The sequence below is a fragment of the Marasmius oreades genome, chromosome 5 (assembly GCF_018924745.1).
Source record: "Marasmius oreades isolate 03SP1 chromosome 5, whole genome shotgun sequence".
Lineage (NCBI taxonomy): Eukaryota > Fungi > Basidiomycota > Agaricomycetes > Agaricales > Marasmiaceae > Marasmius > Marasmius oreades.
Window position 1 is genome coordinate 3282167 of NC_057327.1, and position 27042 is coordinate 3309208.

Here is a 27042-nt window from a genome sequence, read left to right on the forward strand (position 1 = left end):
TGAGCGTATAAGCTAGTAAAGTCCACGTCCATTCACTGTCCCACCCGAAGATTGAATGTCCCATCGGGTTAAAAATGGTACAAGTCCCGCAATCGTACAAGTATTATTTTAAAGAAAAAAGAGAAAGGGGAAGCGAGAATCCTTAGATTGGTGGGGGAGATATCAGGGTGAAGGAGAAAAATGGTTTCCGGGGAATTCCATAATCTGTGAAGTAGAGACGTTGTTCATAGGAGGCTTTGAATCATTGGTGTGTGTAAGGAGTTTGCGATGTCGTCGACGAGAGAATAGGGGGCGAAAAAAACGGGGAGAACCTATAGAACAGAACGAGAAGGGGAGATGAAGGAATGAAGTAGGGAAAAAAAAGATAACTCCACTCAAACACAGTCTTCTAATAGTACACCAGAGGGAGAATATTTGGACGCAGTTAAAACCCGCTGAATCCTTGCTGTCCGCTTTGCTGCTGCTGCTGTCCTTGTCCTTGTCCTTGCTGCGTCTGGTTTCCACTAGGATTCCGCATAACGCTCTGCTGCATTGCGTATCCGCCACCCATGCCTGGAGCACCCACATTACCCATACCCATGCCTCCCATCATTCCCATCATCTGCATTTGCATCAACGTCATCTGAGGCATCTGGTAGGCCATCATGTTGGGGTTGGGGAACATGTTTTGAGGCTGAGGAGATTGGCCGCCTGAGTTTCCGCCCTGCGGTTGAACAGGCGCCATATTTTGGAGTTGTGGGGAGAAAGATCCAGTAGGAGAAGACGCGCCAGACTGGGCTTGAACTTTCTGCATCGATTGCAACTACACAACAAGGTCAATAACAGCTCGGCATTCGTAACTTGGGAGAAAGGCACCTCGTAGAAGGCAAAGTCTTGCAACAAGGACGTTCTGGCCGGATGCGTGTGGAAGATCCTGAGCATCTCTTGACCAGCATCGGGAAGGAGTTCCTGAGTGTCCCGCGACTGAGTGACCGGCTTCCGTTCTTGAGTGTTGCTGGAGAGGGAACACAAGTTAAACGAAATCTGAGGAAGCGATTATGGAGACAATACGCACTTCAGCTTGATGTGCCTCAAATGTACGTTGGGAATGTCTCGGACGAAGATCCATCGTACTTTGAACACACCCTTCCATTTGTCCGACGCCCAAACAGTGCTACTACGCGTATGGTCGACTGGTGTCAACATCTCGGCCATACCACAGAAATGACCACTGTTAGGCATATTTTAATTAGTAACAGGAACATGGATAGGTTCAAATCCTTCCGAACCTGGCGTTCACACTGAAGAACAGATATATCGGGCCCCTTCCGGCGCATTCTTTGAATGCCTTGTCGAGACGCTTGTTTCCTGGATCCGTGGAACTCCAGATCTCGTACTTGAGCGATTTGTGCACATCGTCTTCCGTGTACGATTTAATCACGAAGTAGCGAGCCTGTTTATTTCAAAGCGAGTCGTTAATAAATTATTTCCGGATTCGAGGTCAAAAATGCGGTGATGCGGAGCGCCAACGATCGTATTGAGAGAAAAAGAAGGGGGAGGTCTGAAAACGACAAACAAGGGAACTCACATAAGGTGGCTTGATATCAAAGTGCGCAGGGTTATAACCTTTGCTAGCAATCAAAGCCGGTACATCGACCGGACCGAAATTTTTGCCCTCACTTTCCTGGCCTCCAAGGTTATTGCCAGCACCAGCGCCTCTCTGTTGAAGGTACTGGGCAGGTATCGGTGGAACGTCCGGGATTTTGTCCCCGCCATTGCCGGCGAATCCACCACCAGTACTGCCTCCAGAGGGTGACTTTTGATGATACGAGTACTGTAGATTGGGATTCGATACTCGTCCCTGCAGCGATCTCTCTTTGTTTTGATCCCACGGTCCGGCCTGCAAGGGGGTTTTACGCCCGTCGAAATCGGGGGCAGATCTTCCATTTCCATTTCCACTGCCAGCTGGTCCACTACCACCTCGCATACCAGTCCCAGCTTGTGTCTGTGTATTGTTATTGAATCGTGGCGGATGCGCACTCTGTCCGTATGGGCCATTATAAGTCGGCCCTGCTCCACTGTTGTTGATATCGAGAGAGAATAACGCTCGCTGGACATCATCAATAGCTGCCCCGCCATTTCCTCCTCCAGGACCAAGTCCTGATGCACCAGGGGCACGCCAGTCACCTCCGGTACCACCGGTATTCCCAGAGGCTGTGGCCCAAGGAGAGGATCTTCCGACCGGACTTGTTGGGCCACCGTATTGCTCATACGCATCGTAAGGGTCTTCTCCGTAGGTATACTCGTATTGCTCTTCTTCAGCCTGGGTTGTTCCTGCTACTGCACTTTGATCCGCTGCACTGGAAGCGTGATGAACTGGCGTCTGAAGGGTACCAGACCGCTTAAGACCACCAAGTTTGGAACGAGTCGTGCCTGCACCCATCGAAACGTGGCGTCGGACGCCAGATGTGGCTGGTGGAGGTGAAGAGTCATCAGGCACTTCTTGGAAGTTGTCGATATTGGGATCTGGTGTAGCCTGAGCTTGCTGGAGATGAAGAAGGCCTTAGATGAGAAAGATATCTTTAACCCTTATCGCGATAGAACACGAACCTCATCGTCGTGAACAGCATATCCACCGATCTCACGTTCCCATTCGTCTTCATCACCTTCGTGCCCTGCGATTGCGGTCAAGCTGTTCATAGTCTTGGGAGTCAGAGTTCCTGATTTCGTTCCAGAGCCATGGAATGCTAAACGGCCAATTATTTTTTGAAAAGTTGGGGAAAAAAAGAAGGGAGAAAGTCCCTTATCAGCTAAATCATTTAGGAAGCTCGAGAAATAATCGTACCGCGATGATATCGTGTCGGAAGCGAGCTCTGTCTGTGAAGTGAACTTTTTTCGCCGACTGCACCAACACCTCCAACCCAATCATCTCCTACAACTTCATCATCGTTCCAGAGCTCCTGATTTTGAACTTCCTCCGATATGGCTTCTCGAGCACCTGATCGTGCAGACCTAGATGCCGCACTGATAGTGTGATGTCGCCTAACACCGCTGGAATTGGGAGGAGAGTCCTGCGTGGATGGTAGCTGTTGGTTCGTTTGAGAGGTCATGGGGGTAGAAACGAAGGGGGACCGTTTTGACTTTTTTGTTCACGACCAACAGGGAGGTCGTCCCCGAAAGTGAATTGTGATGTTCAGTTGTTATGAAAGCCTGTGATGGTGATGATGTATCAAAAAGGAGGGCTTGCCGGAACGGGTGCGGGTTTCCATGCATACTGTAAAATGAGCCACGGTCTTTCTGCATTACTCTCTCATCTATGTACAGCTACTATTGAAGCTCAAAAACGACTTCTGAAGCTGGGCGTGTTCTATGTATAAAGGCGAGAATTCCGCCGAAACTCCCTGGGGAAGACATTTATATGCCGAGCCCTTTTCAATTTCGTCTGTCCGTTGACACGCGGGTGAATTCAGAAATCGAGAACACGTATCAATCCATCTCCCTGTGTAGTAACAAGTACGAAATGATTGGCCTCGGTCAAATGATCGTGTGACGAAGAGGTATGGTAGGCGTTCTACTATAGATGAGAACAACAACAACAATCGGGGACGGATATTATACACGGTCGGCTCATATATATTATAGGAACAGGAGTCCCTGGAACCTTCGCCCTGATCGCGCCCTTGTTCCGAGATAGGAGGGCAATCCACAGTAACAGCACTGTAGACACCAAGATATGCTGTGATGATCGTTATAATGGCAAGCTTGCTCCAGGTATCTTTATATGCTGGTATTCTGACGGGAAACTGAAATTGACGGTCACGATTGCGTTCGGAAAAGCTGCATGGATTGCCCCAGTTAAGTTTGAAGGATTAGCAACGAATGCGGCAACCCATAGTCAATCGAAAGTTAACCTCTTGATTTAGGTTTACTTGCCAGTTTAAGAGCTCGAATAGAACCTCTTTAGTAACGTGGCTTGCAGGCTATACGGTGTCTGGTAGGCCTACGATAGTGGCGGACGAGAAGAGGGAGGATCTGGAGGACAGATTATTGGTTTGCGTTTAGTGAAATCGACGTGGGCATTACCTGTGTATTCATGGTTTCCTACGAGACTTCAAAGCTTCACGATCTGTGCCTTCAAGCTTCAAGCTTCATCTGTCGTTGCCGTATCCGGGTGTTGACAGTGTTAATGTCCTTCGAATAAAGGCAGTGATGAACTAGATAAAGATTGAAATCAAGTCATTGTCCCGGAATCGGAGAGAGAATATTTAGTGTTGATAGGATGCCCTTACTTCTCCTCGCCGACATACCAGGGTCGGTCGAGAGACAGCAATTGAAGTAGAGTACAATGATACCAATTGAAAGCGAACTTGAAAGGTAGACACATTTTCGGGAAGGGAACTTGTATTGCTAAGGTGAGGATCTAAGTACCCTTCAATCCTACACTGAGATCCTAGTAAATCAATGACAGGAAACATGGAAGGTGTTGATGGTATGTACTCACAAGCATCCCCGCCGAACATGGCGGAAACGGGACAAGCAGACGTGGGAAAACCAGCAAGCGCCGTGCAAGTTGCCTAAAATTGAACCGGCTAATATTTTGCCTAACCTTTTTGCAGGTTATAGTCCCGGCGGCGGTGGAATTATTTTTTTTCGAAACTTCCAGGTCTGGACCATCCTTGGATGACGGATAAATTGATTCAAGGAGTCTAGCCAGAGTTATGCCCTCCATTTGACAATGATTGTCCTAGACCCGGAACTGGACGAACATTCCGAGTCGGGCTTGTCTGACATCCGACTCGGCTTGGGCTTGGGACTCCTGCGGTCCATTATACTTGAAACCTGTTGCAATTGGCAACAGGAGGCAACTATTTCGACCTGTCGTATGGCAAAGTTGGTCCCACACGTTCCGGCGGCTCCCATGGACCGCCGGAAAGCTTTGATTTTCAATATATGCTTTGCCACTGACTCGGTGCGTCAGTCGTTTAGAGTAAGACTGACCAACCATACCAAACTGGCCAAGGGAACTCAAGAGAAATATTAATCTTTTCACCCCCCACAACCCTGTTCCTCCTATTGCTGTTTCCCCGCCATTTTCATGTGCATCGGGCGGCGATGAGCTTTCTCGAGCGTAATCGTAATCGGGACTAACTTGTGAAGGTAGATTGAACTTGACAAATCAAGTACAATTTTAATCTAAATTACAGTAGAGGAGCGTAAGATAGACTACAAGGAAAGTAAGCTCAAGATGCTAGAATCATTAGGTATACAAGGAAAATTCCCAAGTCGAAGGGAAGGATGATGGAGCGGTGAGAGGTTACAAGTGCAGCGACCCTCCTTGTAGCGACCCCTGATCGAATGCCACCTTGTCCCGTGGTGAAGTGACCGAGGAAGTCCTGGCAGCTTTCGGCCAGAGCGACGATGGTACAGCTCCAACCATAACGTCACTGTTAGACACGGCGTAGCTATAGAAGTTGGGAGAGTCTAACCCAATTTTCTGATGTGGTGGTCCTGACATGGTGTGATCACTGGCAGCTCGATCGTACTGTGCGGCTTGAGAGGGAAAAGCGGGGGCAGGAGATAACAACTCTGACAGGAAATTGTTAGTACTACCCGTGCCAAAGTACGAGTGAGGTTGAGGGTCAAGATACCACTCGCTCGAGCGTACGAGATGGAAAGGAGATGGGTGATGTATGCCGATGTACGTAGGTGGATAGGAAAGAGAATTCGACATGGTCTCCAGTCCACTCGATGCTAGCGGCGAGCCGTCTGGAGGCGTGCGAGGTGCACTTCCCAGCGAAGAGTCGCCTCCCGATTCTGAAGAATTGGATCGCTTGGCAGGGTGGTACTCGCTCTCTGGTGCATTGTAAGTGGAGTTGTGATACGACGGAGGTTGCGTGGAGGCATTTGAGAAAAAGCCGTTATTGTGACCAACTCCTCCAATGAGGGAACCCACGGATGGATGGAATCCTGTCGGATACGCACGGCGGATGCGGTGTCGTAGTAGATTAAGAGGTGTCAAGGAAGAATAGCACAAAGGTGAGAATTCTTCGGAGCTCGACGGGGTATGAGATGGAGGTAATGGATGGTGGTGGCTAGAGTTTGAAGCTGTGGTGGACGAGACAGAATCGGTCACATTGTCTGGCATCGCGATGCACAGTCTACCCTTTGCACTAGAGCCACGAGCGTGTCGTGAAGACGGGCCAGGTGTCTGCGAATGTACTCGACGCTTGGCGTCCCGACTCGCGTAGATGCATATGAGACCTCTGGACGAACATCTGTCACAGACCGGTTTTTCGCCAGAACACTGTAAGTTCCGCCACTGTCAATACTTACAGAATAAGATAACTCGATAACAAACAAACCTTTGTTTTCCGCTCTCTACATTTATCGCACGCGACAGGTGTTCTGCACCGTGCAGCGGTCACTAGGTATGGGATTTTTGAGTCATCGGGAAAGGTGTTTTCTCCAGCAGAGTTGGTGCTACCGACCGGAGAAGGGGAAGGAGAATGGGACTCTGACTGTTCTGCAACAGGAGCTTGGAGCATGGTGGTAGAGGAAGAAGAGGGATATCTCATTTTGAGCTTTGGTTTTTGAATATTTTGAACGACCCCAGCCACCAAAAAAGGATCTGATCGACCAGATCAAATTTCTGAAAACGGAAGTTTCTCAGCAGGCATCCACCGTCTGGTCGCGCCTGGGCCCCGATCATTGGTTGTTATTTTACCGTGATTTTACACAGCGTGCGTATAATAACTTGTGCTTTTTTTCACGATACTACGTGGTTCTTGTTAGCCTTGACCCCGGCTTAGGCCTAACTATGACGAACCTTCAATTAGTTGGTCAATCTTGCGTAGGTGGGCTGAACAAATGTCATCGGAGCTGGTTCCTTTCGACCGACGGGCGTTGAAAGTTGATACATTGATGGATTGACGACTGTGGGTCCAATAAGTCTTCCTTGAAAAAGGCTGCCACGCATTTCGACGCACCGTGGACAACGGCCGTATTTCGTAAGTAGGAGGAGAGTTCCCTTATTTGGAATGAAGATAGATAGATAGATAGAGTCTGGGTTTCAACAGTCCAAAGTTTGGCCCCTTTTATCGGAATGAACCTGCACATTGGGGAGAATATGTAGACTCAAACGCCGAGACTTTAGGCTTCAAACTTTGAATACGATGATCGTCGCATCCTATTCATTTGAGAGCGTCCTGGAGCAGTATCCGTTTTAGCACTAAGAGGGGAACGCACTGAGCTAAGCCATATCTTCAGACTCATACCGTTACGAAGAGTAGCAGGCCGCCAGGAAGTTCGAATTCGGATCCAAGCTGCCGGTACCGGAATTCTCTAGTCAAGACTGTTGAGCAAAAGCTCGGACGATTGTTAACTTGAGCTGAAAGTGTACGGTCGAAGTTATCCGGGTTCTTCGGGTTCAAACAATTTCTATCACGTGCCGTTACTCACGCTTCCGTGGAAAGAAATGAGTCACGGGGGTGATGTGACCTGCGCGTTCGTGACTGGCAAATTTGGAATGAACACTTGAACCTTCTCGCTCAACCATAACGCAGCTGTCTTCCACAATGTTCGACTGCGGCTGCATGGATGAAGACCACGACAAAATATTTGTTCGAGAGGGAAGACCGCTCAAGTTCACCACTACTCAGAATGTGTCGGGTTATGACCTTCTGTGGGCCTTAAACGACGCCATTAAGGTGAGTCAATCACTCTTTTTAAATCATACCTTTGATTGAGGTCGATCAGGCCCATGGCGGCATCATGCTCGAAAACGACGAGAACACAGATTTCGTCCTTGTGATGTCAATGGATAGACAGAAACTCAAGCGCTTCCAGGACAAATATGAGCTTTCTTTCGATCGCAAGAAACGCCGTATCCGCGTGAAGGAGATCGAATTTGTGAAAAATTCTCTTTTGGAAGGCTATATGGTCCCAGAGACTCAACAGGCTAAACCAGGATTTCCTGCTGGGAAGGCGTCCGTGAAACCAGTCTTGATTTCCTTTATACCAATCTAATCTTCGCTGCATCCAGTCGTACTGAATTTACTAAAGAGGAAGACGAGAATCTCTGCAAGTTTCTAGCAATTCAGTGCCCAGATGGTGGTCGTATGGGTCACCTTTTGTACGACCGGCTAGTGGAATCTGTAAAGACCGTTTTTCTTTCTTTCTTTCTACATTCAAGGAAGTTTGACGTAGTGAAACATAGGCCAAATACAGTAGGGACACTTCTTGGGCCAAATCTCATCCGGCATCCTCCTGGCGAGAACGATACCGGAAAAATAAAGCCCGATTAGACCCAATAATCGAACGGTACATCATCGAGCTCGGCACTCGTGAAGAAACAGGTTCCAGTGAGGACGATGAGGACCACGAGGACTACGAGGAAGATTCTGAGGATGTACCTCCTAGCGAACGGTTCGATTACGGAGAGCAACAGGCACCCCCTAATGGTGGCTCGGATAAGGAGAACAGTAGTGAACGGTACGCTCATATTACTCTTTCGACTCGATTTAGAGTAAGTCTTGAGTTTCCGTAATTCTTTAGTGGAGAGGAAGACCCTGATGATCAAGAAGCACTGAAGGAACTTCGGGAGACACAGCAAGAGGAGGACGAGGTTGATAATGCACTCCAGGAAATATCCCATTCTCCTATCGCTTCCACATCCAGGTCTCATAAACCGCAAGACAGCGCTAGTATCAGCGCCAGTCGCCGGAGCGCTTCAACTTCAATAAAGGAGCCTGTGCAGAACTGGCCCCCAGATCGTTCACGTCGTCGACAGCGACTTTCAGGTGTCCTCACTGCACCAGCGGCTGCTATTGTTCAAATGAGAACCTCACTCCCGTCGGGGAAGGGGACAGAGAAGGCTGTAGACGAGAACGGAGGTGAGGATGATGATGATGATGATGATGAGGATGAGGATGATGAGGACGACGACGATGACGATGATGAGACGGATGAGGTAGACGAACTTGAGGATGAAGAGCATAACCAGGTGGAAGAGATGCCTTATATTCAAGATGACGAGCAAATTGCATCAGACGAAGGCAACATGTCTCAAGTTGAGGAGGATGAGGATTTGATGGTCCTCGAGCCTATATTGGGTGATTGGGATGCAGACGATTATCGTCCAGCGCATTCTCCACCAAGACGCTCGCTCATGCGCTCAAGTTCTTGTACCACACCTCACAATCCCGTATCATCTTCCGGTGCAGCCCGAAATGTAGCTGCAAAGGCTACACCGATCGATGACCTTGAGGTCTCCAAAGTAGAGCGAGAGCGAGTCAACGCTTCTACTCCTCCTCCCCCAATGACGATGGCCGAGCGCGTGGGACAGCGGAAAAAACGTAAAGATTATCGTCAATTGCTGAAAGCCGCTTCTCCGCGAATAACTCGGGCGCGTTCGCGTGCTGCTTCAGCCGAACCCCCGCCCCCTCAGAAGATAGTACGGCCGTCGAAAAAGCGCACTGGCAAAGAGGTTGAGGTTATGACAGACGAGAGGCACACGGCGACGAAACGGCCACGAAGGAACCAGGTCCCTGTCATTCCTGAAGACGAAGTTGTGGATGAGGAAATGGGCTCCAGCAATAGTGAACATGAAGATGTGGAGATGGAGAAGGATCGTAGTGTTCAGACTTCTGATAAGCGTCGAAGAGATAAGGAGGTTGAGATTGCTTCGGATGACGAACAAAGCTTGCGTATGCTTGGTGTCTTTCCAGAACAATCTGAAAGATTGAGCAGGGCAACTAGGCGTCAGGTTCGAACGGTTGGGGATGTGACTTCCAGTCAGCGGCAGTCGGTTCAACACAGGTCGTCTCCTCGGGGGTCAAGGGGTACAAGAGGATCGGAGGCAGAACTCAGTCCGAGCTCTGCCACTACTGTGGATTCGTTTCCACTGGAAGGAACGAGGGCCAGTGGTATCAAAAGGGAACATGTTATCAAGGAGATGGGTATACCCTATACACCTCCCACGGGAACGAGAGCTGCACGCCATGTTCAGAACACCCGGACGATGGCTCGGAGCTCCTAGACCTTCGTTCCATGAAGGATCACTTTTTTTGAGGCGCTCTTATTTTTTGATTAGATAGTTATACCTCCATATCACTTATCCTACATACTATAGTACACTGTATATCTATTTCTCAAATTCTCAAATTCAAAACGATATCAACAACGCATAGTGACCGTCGAAGCAGTCCATCCAGAATAGAGCAACAGGGAACAAATCAGGAACCCTCGCTACGAAACAACTCCATCCCCCTGCAGCTCTTCGAACTTTCGCCGTGCCATTCGAATATTAAGCTTTACGGCAGCCGTTTCTAGCGTGGGTACCATTTAGTGGTTCCACTCTAATGATAGCTAAAATAAACGTACCTATTGTAGGATCATGTACCACGACCATGACGTACGTGTTTCTTGTCATTTCATCCAACACAGCAGTGAACTCCGAAAGTTCCATTTCCAGAGAACGAAACTCTTCTCTCACCCGTGAACATGAGTACTTGAAAGCTTTGATCAACTCAGACGTCCGCTCGTAACGCTTCGGATCGAGATGGTGACTATCTTCCACGGGTTCATCTGTTGAAGATGCAGACATATTCGTCGTTGTTCGGCTTGGCAAATTTGTTGACGATGAAAATTGGGAAGAGGAATGGTGTTCAGAGGTTGAAGTAGCGATGACGAGGAAAGTGGTACGTTCGAAAAGGATAACCTCGGTTGCATTACATGCTTCTGCGAGTGTTGAGAGATGTTTGGAAAGGATAGCTGCGTTTGGGATGAGCGTATGTACGATGCTTGACCATGCCTGTTAGATAGAGAGGCAGTGTTGGACGTTGAACCATCAGAAAAGAAAAGCTCTGACGGTACCTTGTAGAGGCTCTCATCATAGATACTGGTCCCAAACACTGTAATAACCATATCCCCACTAGCCTTTTGGAGCTCCTTGTACTTCTTGTCGAACATCAGGCTCTTCGGTTCCCGAACTAAATCCATCTTGTGCACAAGAAGGAAAACGGCTGCTTCTGGGCTGAACTGTTTCAAGCCTTCTAGACAATCTCGATAGTACTCGAGGTCTTTGTTCATCTCTCTCGATTCAACGTCAAAAACATATATCAAAACGCCGACATGTTGGAAGATCGTTGAACGTTGGGTGGTGAGATATGAGTCCATGAACGCGTCCTGACCACCGCAGTCCCATAGATTCAGGATGAGGTCTCCCAAAAAACGAACGTGGTTTTGTTCAACGTCTATTGTCGCTCCGAGGCGGGCAGTGAGAGATGCAGGGTTGTTGGAACTGACGAAGTGCTCGCATCGTCAAGATCGTTGGTAACGACCGAAAAAACAGAATGAACGGACAAAATTAACGAGCGCATGGAGGTCTTTCCGCTACCTGAGGCACCCATAAGAAGAACCTGTGCAAGATGTTATTCTCTTTTACTCGGGCGGTGTTTGGGACTTACTTTTTTCTTCATCGCGCTTAGTGGTGATGGTACGAGGTCAAGTTGGAACGGTCCGATCTACCGCTCTCGTTTACAATCTTGAGGTAGTTATTGTTACAGTGTTTACTGTGCCTTTCTCTATGTTACACTTCCTGTACTTGAACGTTCTTGCTTTTTCATGAGAACTTTCCTTGTGCCCACCGCCTCACATGCAAACCCATCTCAACAGCCGCCAGACCCCAATCTTCTCCGTGATTATGTCCTTTTGTCTCTCCACGTCCAATACCAGCCCTCTCCAAAGCCTGATCATCCGTCAACGCCGTCAACACCCCAAAGATGACTGGGACCCCCGTGTCAACCTGAATCTTCATCAACGAGTGGGAAACGGTATCGCAGATGTATTCAAAGTGCATGGTGGCCCCCTTAATGAGAACACCGATAGCAATCACTGCATCGAACGCTTGAGAGGAGCCCAGAAGTATTGGCGCCGGTGTAGATGATCTGGAGATTGGCTTAGCACCAGCACTGAAATTGAGGCCACCCAAGAGATCGGTTTCATTAGAAGCTTGTTGAATATGGGAGCCACCAATCATTCTATACGTCAATAATTTTTGAGATGGATAGACATAGAATTCGGGCGGAAACCGACCTTTTAACGGCTAGAGGAAGTTCAAAGCTCCCGGGAACAGATTCAACAGTGATGTTGCTCTCCTTTACCCCGTTTTCTTTCAGCTTGGTAACGGCGCCTTGAACAAGAGCATCGATAATTGTTTTGTTCCACCTAGCATGGACTATAGCAATACGCAACGGCGATCCATCGAGCTTGAGTTGAGGCTGAGAGATGCCTTTGATAGCGGTGGTCATTGTCAAATGTAAGGAGTCCAGGCGTGGGATACCATTGCCTATCTCGTGTACACAAAAAGTTCCATTCATTCAGTTTCTTTCTTCTTTCATCTTTGGCGTTTCGCCAACAGTAGTCTCGGTTCATCAAATGGAAGCAAATCTGGCTAGTGAGTCGAGCTCAAGTGACTTATGACTTTATCCGCTAATTTTCGCGATTGGCAGCAACGTATACCCTAATTCATGCCTTTTTGACCAAACATTCACATTCCAAAGCCGCAGACGCTCTGAAAAAGGCAGCGCGGGGCGTGGTAGTGTTGAAGGATGGGATCGAGACAGAAGGTCCGCAGTTAGATGAAATCATACAGCAGTGGAAAACGATGACCGCGAAAAGACTGAAAGAGGATGGTTCGTCCGAGTGCGTTCAAAAAATTATCTACGAACTCGCTCATATTCTAACAAAATTTTTTGTTCCAGTGATACCGGTTCAGAAAGCTCAGAGTACGTACATCGTTTCTTGTCCTGAAATACTCTGATGGCCCTTCGTATCCCAGTTCCGATGACTGTATGTCTTTTCTATCGTCTTTTCTATCGAGGTTGATCGTGTTCATGACATTCCCGCCCTAGCGTCTTCGGATTCTAGCTCCAATGACTCTAAATTGAGTACTGCTACCTGTATCGCGGGTTCATCTACAAATGCAAAGTTCAAAATGAAAGCTCCCCCTGTCCCTACTACATCATCCTCATCCTCTTCTGAATCCGAATCTGCAAATAACGTGAAAAAAGCTTCAAAGCGCGAAAAATTGAAACAGGTCGGAAAGAAAGCCTCGAAAGCCTCGGAATCCGAGTCAGAATGTGAGATGTTGATCACATACACTTTAAATGACCATTCATCAATGTGCTATCGTTAACAGCATCCTCTTCATCATCAAGTGACTCAGGCCCTTCAAGTGGGTCTAGCAGCGACTCGTCTGACAGTGATTCTGATTCTGGTACGAACTTTCACCCTGATTGCACCCGAGCCTCGTTTCCGCTGTTTCGCATTCGCATTTGTGGCTCATAATTGTGCGATGTCCCTTCCCCCCCTCAGATGATGAACCTGTCAACAAGAAGACCGCAAATTCAGTTGAAACTTTACCGAAATCCTCTCAAAACCGCAGTGAGACGATGTCATCCGGAGATTCAAGCGACGATTCCTCATCAGATTCATCTTCTGACTCTGAAAATGAGAAAGTGAAAAATAAGATCTCGGAAAAGGAATCCAAGTAAGCACCTTTCATCCGTACTCGCCGAAAAACAGTCATTTGAATATTTCCCAAAAGGACAAAACAAAACAAAGCCGCGGTCAGCAAGCGAAAGGAGAAAAAAGCCGAGACATCCGATTCCGACTCTGACAGTTCGGATTCGAATTCGGATACGAAAGAAACGTCACCTGCCACCGAAGAAGTGTCGTCGATTCCACCTACCAATGCCAAGTCCGAATTGTTGCAAGAAGATGTAAAAGCTACCAAGAAACGTCGTATATCGGAGGGTGGGGCTGGAGTAGCCACGGCTGTGGTTTCGACTGCACGCGTGGAACTGGAGACGGCGCCTACAGTTCAGAGGAAAGAGCAGGAAAAGGAAGCAGCTGCTAAAAACGGCAGACGTACAAATGAGAGATTTCAAAGAGTCGATCCTAACAAGGTCACGTCACAGTACGTTATAGATAACCGTTATGAAAATAAGGTACGTTTTCTATCGAAAGCTCCAGAGTATTCTAGCTGATCAGAACTCTCTTACCCATTTTTTAATTAACATTCAAGGCTGCACCAAAAAACGATTACGGCGCCAAAGCGCATGCAGATCTGATTGTCACTCGAGGTGCTGGTTTCCGTAAAGAAAAGAATAAGAAGAAGAGGGGGAGTTATAAGGGTGGTGAGATAACCGTATGCGTCTTTGTTATACCGTGTAGACTCTGGTCTGACCGTGATTCGATTTTGTGTAGATGGAAAGCCACAGTTTCAAGTTTACCTAGCCTTCATTCAGGCTCATTCTTTAATAATTATCGTCGCACTCTTTGTTAGTCTTTACATTCTTACGAACAAGAAACTAGGGATCTGTCGGCTGCTATTTGATGACTTCCAATTTTTCAACCCCGACCAACCTCCACGTCCCAAGGCGAACCACGACGCAAACTTTCTTGCGGGAATATGAATGTTACGGGTGCTATAAAGTCCCAACGCCCATGCTCTACGGGAACGGTTGCAATATGAACATCCATAATGCCACCCTGTTAAACGGGTGCAGTAAGCGATAGATGGGTACTCAACTGGGACTTTTTGGCTGGCTGAATCACATCCCTTGGTAGTGTGTGTGGGGGGCAGTTATAAGGAAAGGCATCTCCCCGGGTTTCTGATTTGACCCCCCGCTCCGCTTCCCACTTTTTTTCTTCTCCTTGACCCTCAGTCTAAACATCACCTAGCGACTGAAGAAACATGGCCACTACTCCATCAGTATTGACAATCGAACATGGCGCTCACATTGCTTATGAAATACGAGGAAGTCGGCTCCTGGGCACGAAGGTACCGATTGTTCTCATCGGTGGAATGACTGCGGTCCGGCAGGACTGGGAGAGGTTCGTTGATTGTTTATCGAAAGGTCGCCCAGGTGGGATTTCTGTTCTTCGAAACCATCAAGGAGCGAGGCTGACACTTCTATCGCTCCCCAGTTTTGATCTATGATCATAGGTAGGCAAGGACACCTTCAGCTATCCTTGACTTTTTCCTTGCTGACTGCGCTTCAAACTGATGCAGGGGAATGGGAGACTCAGTAGCTTCACCAGACGCCATTGAAGAGATTTCCATCGAGGTTTTAGCTCGAGATTTGCTCGCTTTAATTGACCACCTTAGATGGAGGCACGTCGCTTTTTGCGGGTGGTCTATGGGTGGTCAGTACTTCAGTATTCGTTGCAGCACCATAACACCCAAAGTATAACCTATGCTCTAGGGGTCGTTCTACAACAACTCTTAACCCTACCCTACCACCCCAAGAATCCGACACCTTTACCTTTCTGTCCAACCCATGTTTTTCTTGCTGCGACTCGTTCGATAGTATTACTCGACCAAGGGCTGCAATACAAGCCCACTCCTGGTAATAAATCTCGGACGCCAGCAGAAAAAAGGATGGTTGCTATCAAGATATTAGAACAGACTTTCGACCGGGAATGGCTTGAACGGAATAGATCCCGATTTGAGTATCTCTGTAAACGGGGAGCTTCCGCAATGTACGTTACGCCTTTTCTCTCCTATTCTTCGTCGGACTCTGAGCGTCCCTTGACTCTAGACGCCCACCTGCAGTAGTTGGTACGTTTCACGGTTTTCTCCTTGTGATTGAAGAAGTTGACAATGTCGTCCCTCACCACCGTTAGCGAAACAACAGGAAGCGGTATGTTGTTTACCATCCCTACTCACTCGTTTGTGCACGAGTTGAACGGATCATTGCTATACATAGCTCAGGACATTTGATTTCGTGGGACTTTTACACCAGCTTCCACGTAACTTGAATATGCTTATCATACACGGAGAACTTGACCAGGTCATTCCATTCAAGGCGGCCAAGGTGAGGGTTTCTTCAAATCTCCTACAGAACCTGTGGGAACCTGGATTAATATGCTTCCTTCATTATAGGCTATGATGGGCCTCTTCCCGTGGGCAGAATTTGTAGAGACGGGCCCACAGGAGGAAGGGAAAGTTCCAACGCTTCGTTTTGGTCATCACTGGTATGAATATTTTGATATCGAGGTATGGAGGGATGTAATAGAGAGGTTCATGGAGAAGTGATGGAAAAGAAATCAATAAACGGCGGTCCTTGTTTTTTCTTTTCATAAATGTATGAAAGCTACAATCGGTCTGATTCATGTCGTGTACGGTACGGGTCTTTGGTTTTGTTGATTCTGACAGTCGGATGGAAGCGCCGTAGTGTACGTAGGGACGAGGAATTAACGTCTCCGTGACTGAGGTTGAAGATAGCGCTCTGCGGGCGCTTCACTGGCTTCTCGTCGACACCCGACTCGCAGTACTCGGACTACTCGGGTCATGCCTCAGAATGTCGGCTCACAGACGAATATGAGGGTGATAGTAAACCGCCACGGGATCCGATGCTTCATCTTCATCGAGGCTACTCAAAAGCTCCCCGCTCTTGGATTGTCTGGTCAGTCGGAGACGATGACCAAAAATGGGACGGAGGTTCACTGTGACTAAGCGCCCACAACACGAGGTGTCAAACACTTACAAGTAGCCACCATCCTATGTACCGCATCGGTCCCCAGCAAATTATCTGTATGCGACCCGAAATATTCGCGTCATCTTGAGGAACCTCTGGTGAGTCGTGTCTTCGTAATCTAAGCTCTTCGAAGACTAATCGAAGACAAATTTCCCCTTACTTCTTTTCGATATTCGTCACTCAAGCTGCCTTCATCTTGATGCATGATGCTCAAGGCTGTTTATTCACGGCTATCAGACGCCGCGAATACGAATTCCCATCACATACGAAACGGAATTCGCAAATGTTTGATTGCATGACGGGGTTCAGGTTGGCGCTCGTGTAACTGTCATCTGTCAGATCGACAGGCAAAGGACGAGAGAAGACCAGGCGCCAACCGAATGTCGTCGGTCACCAGCTTATTGAACCAACCGTTAACTGAAAGTTGGGCGGAGGACACGTCTAGTCATCGGTCAGCCGAATCTTCCTCGTCACGGAAATACACCACTTTGTGTTACTTTGGCACTTCAAGTTCTCCCCCTTTGGAGCTACAACCTCTACCATCTTCTGCTACGCCGCAGCACACGACACCAAGCGTTCACTTATGCAGCGAGTTCGCAGTATCCCTCACGGTGGACATAATGAAGTTCTCGATACGTTAAACCAATCTGCAGAACCTCCACCATCGCCAAACATCGGTCCCTGATTAGACACACCTCAATTTCCTTCAGTACCACCTCTATCACATCTCGAGCTGGTGGACTGTAAGACCTCGCTCGTCACGGCTCGGCTACCCCCTCCAGCGGCCCGTGTTTCGTTATTTCAGCATTAGAATGTATACAAGTGGCGCATGAGTCTATATGTCCTAAAGCAATCAATCCGTCTTGCGTCCGATTGAGGAATTACGGTCCCCTTCATGAGATGGTACCTTTCAGGTGAGATAACCGCTTTATAACATACCTTCTTGCGCTTGTCCCATCTTGTTCTCATATATACCGCCGTGCTACAGAGGCGATCAGTGTCTTGGAGGACCTTAGATCCTAGCAATGGCAACCAATTGCGAATCTAACCTCCTCGCAACGGGTATCCACCGATGTTCTCAACGGCCTGCTCGACCAACATTGGTCGACTGGTTCGTCGTCAGAGAATGTTATGTCCACTGGGTGTTTGCTATGGTTTTCGTGTCCCAGTCGCCGTCATTTCCGGTTCGCAGCTGTCAGTATTGACTTCTTTGACTCACAGGTCAGTTGCTGGTTATTCTGGCAGAGCGTTGGGCCCCGTCTCGCCTATCTGAACGGAATTGTTATTATTGAGGGGGCCCAGTCTACTATCCAAGTCAAGGTACCGGTGATAGTGGGAAGTTGGGACCGAGGATGATGGCGATGACGACATTGCGTCCCGACAGAAGATGCTCTTCGCTAGTGGTCTTTCAAGGAACTCGGAGGAATGTAAGGCATGGTAGCGCAGTGAGAAGTAAATCAAGTATCTGGATTATACGTAAGTATGACTGTTTATCGGACATTTGGTACACATGGTTTTTTTTTCCGTCTTTTCTCTTGGACTGTACATTTCGTATCATAACAAGTCCTTTCACCCGTCCCTTCAGTAGAAGGCCATGTAACTATTATAGCCAATGTTGTTCTGAATACCGTCAAGTTAGTCAATGGGGAGAATACACAACCCAATCTCCTCACCGGGTATTCACCGTTCTGAGGCCTGTAGGGTAGGTGATGGATCAGCAACTGCGCCTCGAAGCCGAACCGGTGGAGCTTACTCAAAGAAGACAATGTCAGCAAGGTCCTTGGTGATGGTGAAGTTGTAAGCATGGGCCGCATCTCCAGCCTCGTTGACACCAAGCATAACTCCACAGAAGATGGCGAAGCCCTGCGCGCGTTTAGCCACTAATATGCCGATTGGGAGTGACTTACATTAGCTTTCCAGTTGTCGGCGCCCCACTTCCCAACGGCGGCCTTCATGGCTAAAAACGGGAGGTCAGACTGCGGGCTCGGGTGCTCCGTGTGTATGAAGCCGTTCACCTATAGCAAAGTCATCGCAATCATAGATTTGGTCACGCCAGTTGCGAGCAGGAAGACCGGAGTCATTCCAAATCTCAGTGAAAGTGGCGTTAGGGAGGACAAGATATCTGTGAGTATCATTGCCGTATCGGGTCAGTGGATCGTAGAATGCATTTAAGTATGAGTATCATTGCCGTATCGGGTCAGTGGATCGTAGAATGCATTTAAGTATGAGTAACATACTCTCCATCGAGGATGTATCCTCTGTATGTCCCGTGAATGTGAGGGTTTCGCGCGATAGTCGCTTGGGCCTCCTCGCTGGAGACGCTCATCCTATTGAAGTACCAATTCTGGTGAGGGTTGCTTTGCTCCCAAGTGCCGGTCCATCCAGCAATTTTGGCCCCATCAGAGCTGTCGCTGTAAACAGAACATGATGAGGGTATGAGGATTAACAAGGTCAGTTACATACGCATAGACAAGATCGACGAAGGCTGTATAAATGGATATCAGCGCAATATCTTACAAGGGAGGTCTAAGATGAAGTTCTACTTTTGCTTCCATAATTCTGGATCCTGTGAATGCGGTGAATGCCAGAGGGAAGCCAGCATAGTGTTTCTTACTTGTAGCTCCTACCGTCGCTCGTCTTCTTGATGGTCCAGAGCTGGTGGGTATCGGTCGTAGAGGCAGTTCCGTGCCGACCATTGATTATGGTCCCCGCTTCGGAAGAACCTGGCTAATCGTGAGAACCATATGTGCAAGATAACAAAAGCTACGTGCCGTTGTAGAGATCCATGTAGGTACCGCTGAACAGATTACAAAGGGTAAAGGTATCAGCAAGGTTGGTGATTGGTTCAGCAAGCCAGAGCTGATGCCAGTTGATCGTGTCTGGTGTAGAATGCCAGCCAACGATAGGTGTGCCTGCCAACTACATGAGCTATTAGACGGTACAAGCGATGGTGGTGCTGACCGTCAACGGAGCTGCCTAGAAATAACAGATACAGTCAGTACATCAAGTCGAATGGAGTGAAAATGTACCGTCTTTGAGCTCAATGGCACTGCCAACCCCAGCATTCTCGATGTGATCTATGCCAACGATGAAATAGTGACAAGGAAAGAAGAGGATTCACTAACAAATTCCGCGTGGCAGAGACATTGTCAGTTAGTTGCGAGTAGTGGAGGCTTGGAGCTGAGAGTTGTTAGGAAACAATAGTATTCAACAGTGGATATGTATCGAGTTAAATAGAAATGAAGGAGCTGTTGGCTTTGGTAAGCTTTTTAGATTTGTTCGAAAATGGTATCAGACCTTGTATTCCAAAAAAGCTTCCTGTGGGTTCGAGGTAAGACTCCTGTCGAAGTCGTTGAGAAATTACCTGTCAGTCGCGGCTAGGCTCCTCAATATTGTCCCTGAACTTGATCCCCGGCTTCACGAGGTTTATCCAAGATCCCCCAGCCCAGCACCCTTCTGAGCTCCTGGTGCTCTCTGAGATGCTCTTTACTGTTGATTGCTCTCTGAGATCCCGAGGATTGTGTATCTTTCCAAGTTCCCGGTCCACGGATACACTCCTTCTACTTTTCACTTGTGGCCTGTCAGTGTCGGTGCTACCGTAACCGTTTCTGCTCGCGTATCCATCAGGTGAACAGTAAAGACACCTCGTGAAGAGTCTCGGATGAGATCCCGTTTGGACATCAAGAACGGGTGGTCAACGGTCAATTCTCTGAAATGAACGGCTAGACTGTGCACCGGTTAGTCCAACATATCCGCTGAACTGACAGTGTGGCTTTTTAGTTCAACATATCCGTGCATTCTCTGAACTGACAGCTAGACTGTGCACCTGTTCATTCCAACATATCCGTGTATTCTCTTGGCTCACAATTGCCCAATTCAGTGCTGGATATCGCCTACCAGGTGATGGGCTGCGGGTTTGTTATCGTCCTTCAACTGGCAGCTAAGTTGGTCAGCGTTCAAGTTGAGTCTGAGCTGAAGCGCTGAATGTTCGTGTTCTGAGGAATTAATCGAAGACAGCGACTGAAGGCGGGTTTCAAGGGTGTACAGTACCTGAGCGGTCCAGATTTCACCGATTCGTATATCCGAAGTAGCATGGTGGGAGACGATTCCCCTTGTTTATGCTAGTTCTCGTGCCTTGTTTGGCCGCACTTGGTCCCCGCTGTCGTCGTTTCTCCTCAATATGTGTACTATCGGCGAACAAATCCATGTCAATACTCGTTATGCGTACATGAAGGGGGTTATTACGCCTTTAAGTGGTGTCTTCTAGACCTGTAGGCGTGTCGCATGTTCGTTTTGTGGCGCCATTGGATACCTATCCATACTAGGGGTTGTTTCTACATTTTTGTTCTAGGTTTCGGTGGGTTTCGGTAGGCGGAAAACAAGTTCTTGGCAGCTGTGCCTGCGTCAAAGCTAGTGTACGCAGAAGTTTCTATGTACTCACAACAAGTATATCATCTACCAACTTTTCAGGAGAGGTGGCATGCTATGTGAATATCCCGACCCCTTGAGCACGTAAGTCAGAGAAGTTGTCGCGGTAGAGGGTCTTTTGCAGCGGATGGACCGACTTTTTCGTGCCAAAGTTAAAAGAGCACAGCTAGAAAATCGGCATTAGTCGGTGCCAAAGCTGTCATCCGAAAAAGGCAGTCCGTAACGTGTTTGGGTTTGTTCGGCTTGGCTCGTGATCCTGTCGAAACGGCCTACACAAATCCTTAAAATGTGTGGCTGATGATTTGCTTCCATTTTACAGTACTAGTACACAGTTTACCAACTCGTCAGGGATAGGTCTGTCACAGGCCTAGGTATAATACTCGGAGCACTTCCTGTCATTCTGAGGCGGCATAGTCATTGCCGGCCACCGGGCCACTCGGGACATACGGCTTAGTGCCGGGCATCACTGGCAAGTGAAGGTTTCTGGTGACTCGGACCGATGGGCCGTCCCCGTATTTTCCGGAGAAGTTCCCTCCCTTTTCCTTTTCCTCTCACTTACAGTAACTTAGTTATGAGTGCTGCACGGCTACTCACGGTTTTATAATTGCCGAGTTTCAATCCCTCCCAATGATGATTGAGCCTCTCACTGTCACTGCTCCAGATGGTGCAAGTTTGGCGTACGAGATTCTAGGTTCTCAATGGATAGGCCGAGCTCTACCCATCGTGCTCATTGGCGGAATGACCTCTTTGAGAGGTGATTGGGAGAGGTTGGCCAATCCTCTTGCTGCTCATCGACCAGGTATGTTTATCCACCTTTCCATCAGTGTGCTTCTCGCCTGAAACGTTTGTCAGTCTTGATTTACGACCATCGGTAAACGCAAGCCACTGTTTTTACGATCTCCGTGAAATTGACGTACACAGAGGAATGGGTGATTCGACCTATTCAACACCGGAAAGAAATGATGAAATAACGGTAGAATCGCTCGCCAGGGATCTTCTGACTATCTTGACTTCCTTGAGATGGCAAGAATTGGCTTTATGTGGATTTTCGATGGGAGGTACGCTTACCGTTGTCTTTCACCATTCGACATGCGTACCAAATTTCTTAATTCCAAAAGGTGTCGTCGCACAACAGCTTTTGTTCCTTCAATACCATCCAACAAACCCCGTTTCACTCCCTTTTCGCGTCACTCATGTCATTTTATCGGGCACTCTCTGTGCTACAATTTGGTCTCACGGCGCTCTTCGTCTCCAAAACCTGTCCGAAGTATCAGTACCATCTCGGCCTCTCACCCTTGAAGAGAAGAAAGCCCGTGTGCAGCCGGTGCTAGACTCCACTTTTGACCCGGAGTGGTTGGCAGATCCTGCCAACAAGGATCGTCGAGAGTTCTTGCTCAATAGCATGCTTTCCGGAAGGTAAAAAAAAAAGCGTATCCGGATGTCTGGCCCGTCGCTGATTATCGTATCTTCCTTTCTCATCAGACCCGGCCGTACTCTCTGTAAGTACCACCAAGCCCTCGTTTGAATTTGCTTACCCATGGCGTACTCAACGTGGCGAACGTTCAAAAGCGAAGCAAGGTCTTGCAGTCCGTTCTATGTTCCTTCGTGCACCTCAAACTCAGATCACTTACTTCCTTCCTTTTGGCAGCTACGTAACTTTAACTTCAGGGGTCTTCACGAAAGGCTTCCTCGCAGTATCGAATTCTTGATTCTTCACGGGGAAAAGGATGCCATCGTTCCTATCTCATGCGGACAAGAACTTTTACAACGTATTCCATGGGCACGTTCGGTTCAAGTTGGAGATCGGCCTGGGGAAGTTCCCAGTCTGGGATTTGGTCATCAATGGTTTGAGTATTTCGACCCTGAAGTTTGGGTTGGCGTCGTGGAGACGTTCTTGGATGCGAAGTCACCAACAACACCACCATGGTCCCGTTTATGAACCTTTTCATCTTAGTAGGGATACCTTGTCGGCGAAAGGATTGTCAGATAGCATGTATGGAGTGCGTATGATAGAAAGGTATGCATTAGTCTAGATAGTGGAGCAGTAGGTCAATTACTCTTGCTTGGCCTTGAACGAGTCGAGGTTTCGCGAAACGTCGCCAAGTCTTTGTCCAACCCTAACTCTCTGATTATTCTCTATCGAAAACTTGAATGTCTCTGGTGCCTCAAACACCAACACAATCGTGCTTCCGAAACTGAAGCCTCCCATCTCTTGCGCACGTAACAACGGTTGCCCGTTCAAGATCGGAGATGCTTCCGAGTAAACCGCTTCGGTGTAAGTTCCAGGGGGAGGTAGACGACCTCGTTCGTTGGTGCGTAGTGTCTACATGATGAATGATATTGTGATTAGCTCAATCATGGAAAGTAATGAAACCATAAAAAGAAACCATTACCGAATCGAAATTAATCTTGATACTACCAACATTGGTAGCACCAACGGGAATCATCCCAAAGAACCCATACGTCCATCGTCCAAGTAGAGCGACACGCTCATTCAAGACAAACAGGTTCTCCAATCTCTTTGCAATGTAGGGTGACACCGAAAAGAGCTCGCCCACAAAGTGTCTTCGCTTCTCGACCACCCAAGCAGTGGGACTGTGAAACCGATGATAATCGCCTGGTGCTAGGTATATGACGGTAAAGTAGAGAGAGTTTCCTGGCCGCAGATTCCCCACGCTGGGTTTCGGGGTAGCACGAACGTCACCCATGCCGACTTCCAACGCGACAGAGGCGTCATGGACTATCGTCTCCTTGAGATTTCGACCAGCCTCGACGACAGATGCGTCGGTTTGTTCACCAAACTTCTTTGTCCGTGGTTCTTCAGAACGAGGAGTAGAAGGCGGCGAATCACCAATCAATTGACCAAGACTGTATTCGATACCGTTCACGTTGGCGAATTCGTGGTCATCTACGATGGGCATAGTGTGGCGATGAGAAGGGATAGGTGTCGGTGGAGGGGATTCTGGACGATCTACACCTAGGAGAGCATCCAAGGAGTAGGTAATTCCTTTGACTTGTTCCACTCGTAGATCTTGGACTTTGCCGAAATGAAGTACACGACCGTCTGCGGGACTGACCTATTGAGCGGTTACAACAAATTCCGAATCTGGGATAGCTTGCCTCAAGAAGGGAATAAACCTACCAGGACAGCGTCATCCACTGGTCGCACGCCGGGTTTAAGCTTTCGGTAGAAAAACTCTCCCAAACTATTGTAAGCTCGAAGGTCTGAGGGTTCTATTTCGTCGAGATTGCAGCCGAACGCGTAGGCGTATACTCGAAAGCCGACAGGCCTGAACCAGGGTGGGAGTTCCAGAGAGTTCATGTAGCCCCATAACCGTGACATATTACGAAGTGGGAGGGCACCAAGAACGTGGACCTGTTAGTTCAGTTGGATTTTGGGACCAAAACGATGCTGAACAACACTCACCTGCCAGGGGCCTTTTAGTTTAATGATTTCCCTTCCTTCCTCGTCGACCTGAACTTCTTTACTTGCGCGCCTCGATTTCTTGCGATACTGTATTGCCACGAGAAGTATTGCACCGACAGCGATTGGAATCGGGTACCACACAACTGGCGTTGACGTCCATGCATTCACAAGTTTGTCTTGGAAGATTGTCAGCTTAAGGATGGATAGGTTGTATTACCACGTACGATAAAATGGTATACTCCTCCCTGAACCACTATTCAGATTTTTCCCCTCACTACCGTTGCCACTACCAGTGGAATAAACCCTTCGAAGACCTTGATTCTTCACAGAACGAAAGATTGCAGAAGTCTTATTGGTTCCGTGTACCCAGCATTTCGCAAACGCCGAAGAGGCAGTTGTACTGGAGACATTGAGTACTTTGGAGGCTGCGTAAAGAGGTTTTTTGCCCGTCCGGATGATATTTTTCCTTGAGAAGAGCATCAGAAGGAGGTCGTGGATAAAGGAGTGGCAAGGGGCGATATTTCGCTTGTGGGTGAACGCACGTAAATCGTTGCCGCGTGGCATAACTGGCGACCTTTTGCATTTTATCGATATTTCTGAACGAAATTGTTCTAACGTAAGGACATAAACTCGGCGGACCTCTTACTAACGGATGTGGACGGGAGGAAAGGTCTCCGAAGATGGGTGACTCCGAGAAAGTTATTCTAATTCAATTCTAGGATCATGAATAGTACTTCGAATGATCGGATGCCTGAAACAAGACTTGGTTCATATCCCATAATAAACGCACTCCAAGCCTCAGAACCCACTCAGACCATCTCTGTGCTCGCACCCGGTCTGAACCAGTGTTCGAACAATGAGGGGTTGAATCGAAATGTCATTTATAGGGCTGTACCTACCATATTTCATCGCACCACAACGGAACACTTGATTGAGTTCATATTCTTTGCAGCACCCTTGCATCTAGGCGACCAAGGAGTGCGGCATGTATTCGCTCGTGGAAATTATTGATCAGTTGCCTTCGTATCGGTAGATCCTGGAGCCTGCGAATGTACGCAAGCTCGATTTTGGAACTGGGGAGGGAAATGATGGAAGATCTCGGTGAGTTTCAGATTGCTCTTTCGTCCCCTTTCGTAAAATACAAATCACACACCTTATCATTTATCGTACGCTTCTTCACCCTATAAATGCCATGAGTAGTACTCCAGGTGCCTCTGTTGGTCATTTCCAGGGAGATCAGGGCTCGTATCTTGGCTTTTGGGCTAATAAATGACACTTAACTCTATCGTCAGGACTCAGAGAGAAATGTAACATCGGCCAACACGGATATCTTCGTCGAGGCAAAATATCGGGAGTGTATTCGCATTGTGAATTTATGTTTCATGTTTGCGGATGTGTTGAAAAAGCGAATTGTTGGACAGGATGACATTAGCCTGAAGACGTTCCTGCAGGTAGGCGATATTTCTTTCGCCTTGACCTTGTTCTTCTGAATGACATTGACAGTGGCTGCAGTAAGTCAAGATGAGTACGTGAAGGATTTTTGAAAACCTTCGATTTCCTCGAATAGTTCGGCTTCCTTTTTCAAACCAGTCTTCGATTTTCAGCGCCAACAACCGTTCCTTTATTTTGCTGCCCTCGCTGAGGCCATCGTGACGGTGACTTGTACTCAAGTGACAATGTCGGGTTGAGAGATCGGCTCATTCACGAGCAGAAATTTGACTAGAAGGCAGAGGAGGGTGATTTGATGTGCAATGGGTTGCAAGGGCAGGCCAGTTTGTGCTTACACGTCGACATGGGAGATGCTGGGAAATGGGAAGTGCTTAGGGAGCCTTCAGCGAAATCTGCCGGAACCGCACCTTGTGATCTTCACCTCGCAAAGAATCCCCTTATCCATTAAGTACCATCACGATTTCCTTCTTCATCCCATTCGGCACTCCACACCTTTAAGCACACATATGTTCTGCTCCCACTCCTTCCATAATAATACTGAGCAGTGAGAACTGGGTTGAAAATCGGGAGCGTGACCATAACGGGACCCTTTCTGCTATTGATGGGGTGGGGCAACTGCACTTGCCGCGTCGTGCTGCTTAATAAGCAACCCACGGTTCACAGCCACCAAAAACATGGCACCTGGATGTCGCGTCGCGTCTCCAGCCGTTTCTGACGGTTCAAGGCCTCTAACACAATAAATACGCTATCTATGATGTATCGTAGTAAATGCTGCACATTTCCGGAATTGGGCGTGCTGTGGGACCGTTCCCTCCACTTGACGCAGCGTTTCTCGTACAGCGCGACGCGTTGTCACAGTGTTACTCTGCGTTACACTCGTGCTTGCTGAGAGTTAGGGGCGACATCTTCGAAAGGTTAACTCTGTTTTACTGGGTTGTTTTTGCTCATTTTTTTTGCGCGTATTAATGTTTAATACCAAAAACATTGTATTTGTCCGGAGGGATTTTTGAAATTCCAGTTGTGTCAAGAGTTACACTCACGAACACACCCTTACTGGTGGTCAAATAAAAATCCCTCCGGACAAAATTTAGATATTTGATTCTAAATGTGATTCAAATACTTTATTTGACATGAAACTGTCTGAGGAAAGTGTAGTTTACAGGGCCGCACTTCAGAGGAGGCTTGAGGCGGACGTGATTAAGTAATCGTTATTTT

At 48.0% G+C, this 27042-nt stretch overlaps 10 protein-coding genes across 10 annotated transcripts; 4 read left to right on the top strand and 6 right to left on the bottom strand.

Moving 5' to 3' along the window:
* Nucleotides 1-424: 424 nt before the first annotated feature.
* Nucleotides 425-3089, bottom strand: E1B28_009229 (uncharacterized protein; the record flags this gene model as incomplete). Its single annotated transcript, XM_043154106.1, has 7 exons — nt 425-802; nt 856-994; nt 1055-1210; nt 1269-1432; nt 1568-2524; nt 2590-2726; nt 2825-3089. 7 exons carry the CDS (start codon nt 3087-3089, stop codon nt 425-427), a joined length of 2196 nt encoding a protein of 731 aa, XP_043009394.1.
* A 2204-nt stretch (nt 3090-5293) lies between these two features.
* On the bottom strand, nt 5294-6554 carry E1B28_009230 (uncharacterized protein; the record flags this gene model as incomplete). Its single annotated transcript, XM_043154107.1, has 2 exons — nt 5294-6283; nt 6342-6554. The coding sequence occupies 2 exons, from the start codon at nt 6552-6554 to the stop codon at nt 5294-5296; spliced, it is 1203 nt and encodes a 400-aa protein (XP_043009395.1).
* A 958-nt stretch (nt 6555-7512) lies between these two features.
* On the top strand, nt 7513-10015 carry E1B28_009231 (uncharacterized protein; the record flags this gene model as incomplete). The annotated part of the gene is made up of 5 exons (XM_043154108.1): nt 7513-7685; nt 7735-7964; nt 8021-8132; nt 8195-8469; nt 8533-10015. Exons 1-5 carry the CDS (start codon nt 7554-7556, stop codon nt 10013-10015), a joined length of 2232 nt encoding a protein of 743 aa, XP_043009396.1. The 5' UTR covers nt 7513-7553.
* A 209-nt stretch (nt 10016-10224) lies between these two features.
* Nucleotides 10225-11456, bottom strand: E1B28_009232 (uncharacterized protein; the record flags this gene model as incomplete). Its single annotated transcript, XM_043154109.1, has 5 exons — nt 10225-10304; nt 10360-10789; nt 10852-11278; nt 11341-11396; nt 11445-11456. 5 exons carry the CDS (start codon nt 11454-11456, stop codon nt 10225-10227), a joined length of 1005 nt encoding a protein of 334 aa, XP_043009397.1.
* Nucleotides 11457-11599: 143 nt separating this feature from the next.
* E1B28_009233 (uncharacterized protein) lies at nt 11600-12287 on the bottom strand (the record flags this gene model as incomplete). The annotated part of the gene is made up of 2 exons (XM_043154110.1): nt 11600-12017; nt 12073-12287. 2 exons carry the CDS (start codon nt 12285-12287, stop codon nt 11600-11602), a joined length of 633 nt encoding a protein of 210 aa, XP_043009398.1.
* A 70-nt stretch (nt 12288-12357) lies between these two features.
* On the top strand, nt 12358-14430 carry E1B28_009234 (uncharacterized protein). Its single transcript, XM_043154111.1, has 10 exons — nt 12358-12433; nt 12489-12681; nt 12741-12764; nt 12818-12828; nt 12891-13118; nt 13178-13255; nt 13354-13528; nt 13586-13988; nt 14066-14188; nt 14248-14430. Exons 1-10 carry the CDS (start codon nt 12415-12417, stop codon nt 14275-14277), a joined length of 1284 nt encoding a protein of 427 aa, XP_043009399.1. The 5' UTR covers nt 12358-12414; the 3' UTR covers nt 14278-14430.
* Nucleotides 14431-14737: 307 nt separating this feature from the next.
* Nucleotides 14738-16081, top strand: E1B28_009235 (uncharacterized protein; the record flags this gene model as incomplete). Its single annotated transcript, XM_043154112.1, has 8 exons — nt 14738-14909; nt 14971-14989; nt 15056-15189; nt 15249-15525; nt 15585-15604; nt 15670-15686; nt 15753-15860; nt 15929-16081. 8 exons carry the CDS (start codon nt 14738-14740, stop codon nt 16079-16081), a joined length of 900 nt encoding a protein of 299 aa, XP_043009400.1.
* A 2023-nt stretch (nt 16082-18104) lies between these two features.
* On the bottom strand, nt 18105-19670 carry E1B28_009236 (uncharacterized protein; the record flags this gene model as incomplete). The annotated part of the gene is made up of 13 exons (XM_043154113.1): nt 18105-18143; nt 18197-18218; nt 18277-18386; nt 18431-18480; nt 18539-18645; nt 18761-18934; nt 18987-19008; nt 19067-19089; nt 19138-19246; nt 19295-19435; nt 19485-19499; nt 19553-19600; nt 19649-19670. The coding sequence occupies 13 exons, from the start codon at nt 19668-19670 to the stop codon at nt 18105-18107; spliced, it is 882 nt and encodes a 293-aa protein (XP_043009401.1).
* Nucleotides 19671-21473: 1803 nt separating this feature from the next.
* E1B28_009237 (uncharacterized protein) lies at nt 21474-22890 on the top strand (the record flags this gene model as incomplete). The annotated part of the gene is made up of 7 exons (XM_043154114.1): nt 21474-21750; nt 21804-21822; nt 21873-22009; nt 22070-22367; nt 22434-22450; nt 22521-22537; nt 22600-22890. The coding sequence occupies exons 1-7, from the start codon at nt 21579-21581 to the stop codon at nt 22888-22890; spliced, it is 951 nt and encodes a 316-aa protein (XP_043009402.1). The 5' UTR covers nt 21474-21578.
* Nucleotides 22891-23004: 114 nt separating this feature from the next.
* On the bottom strand, nt 23005-26429 carry E1B28_009238 (uncharacterized protein; the record flags this gene model as incomplete). The annotated part of the gene is made up of 9 exons (XM_043154115.1): nt 26235-26429; nt 25660-26180; nt 25532-25592; nt 25278-25451; nt 24603-25215; nt 24379-24554; nt 24094-24327; nt 23345-24028; nt 23005-23274 (listed from the first exon to the last, which is right to left on the bottom strand). The coding sequence occupies exons 5-9, from the start codon at nt 24940-24942 to the stop codon at nt 23005-23007; spliced, it is 1704 nt and encodes a 567-aa protein (XP_043009403.1). The 5' UTR covers nt 24943-25215; nt 25278-25451; nt 25532-25592; nt 25660-26180; nt 26235-26429.
* Nucleotides 26430-27042: the final 613 nt, after the last annotated feature.

What these genes read in the sequence shown, in the direction of transcription:
- E1B28_009234 (XM_043154111.1), top strand. An exon ending in TGACAGTGATTCTGATTCTG is followed by an intron (nt 13,256 to 13,353) that starts GTACGAACTTTC and finishes TCCCCCCCTCAG; the next exon opens with ATGATGAACCTGTCAACAAG. An exon ending in ATAAGGGTGGTGAGATAACC is followed by an intron (nt 14,189 to 14,247) that starts GTATGCGTCTTT and finishes GATTTTGTGTAG; the next exon opens with ATGGAAAGCCACAGTTTCAA.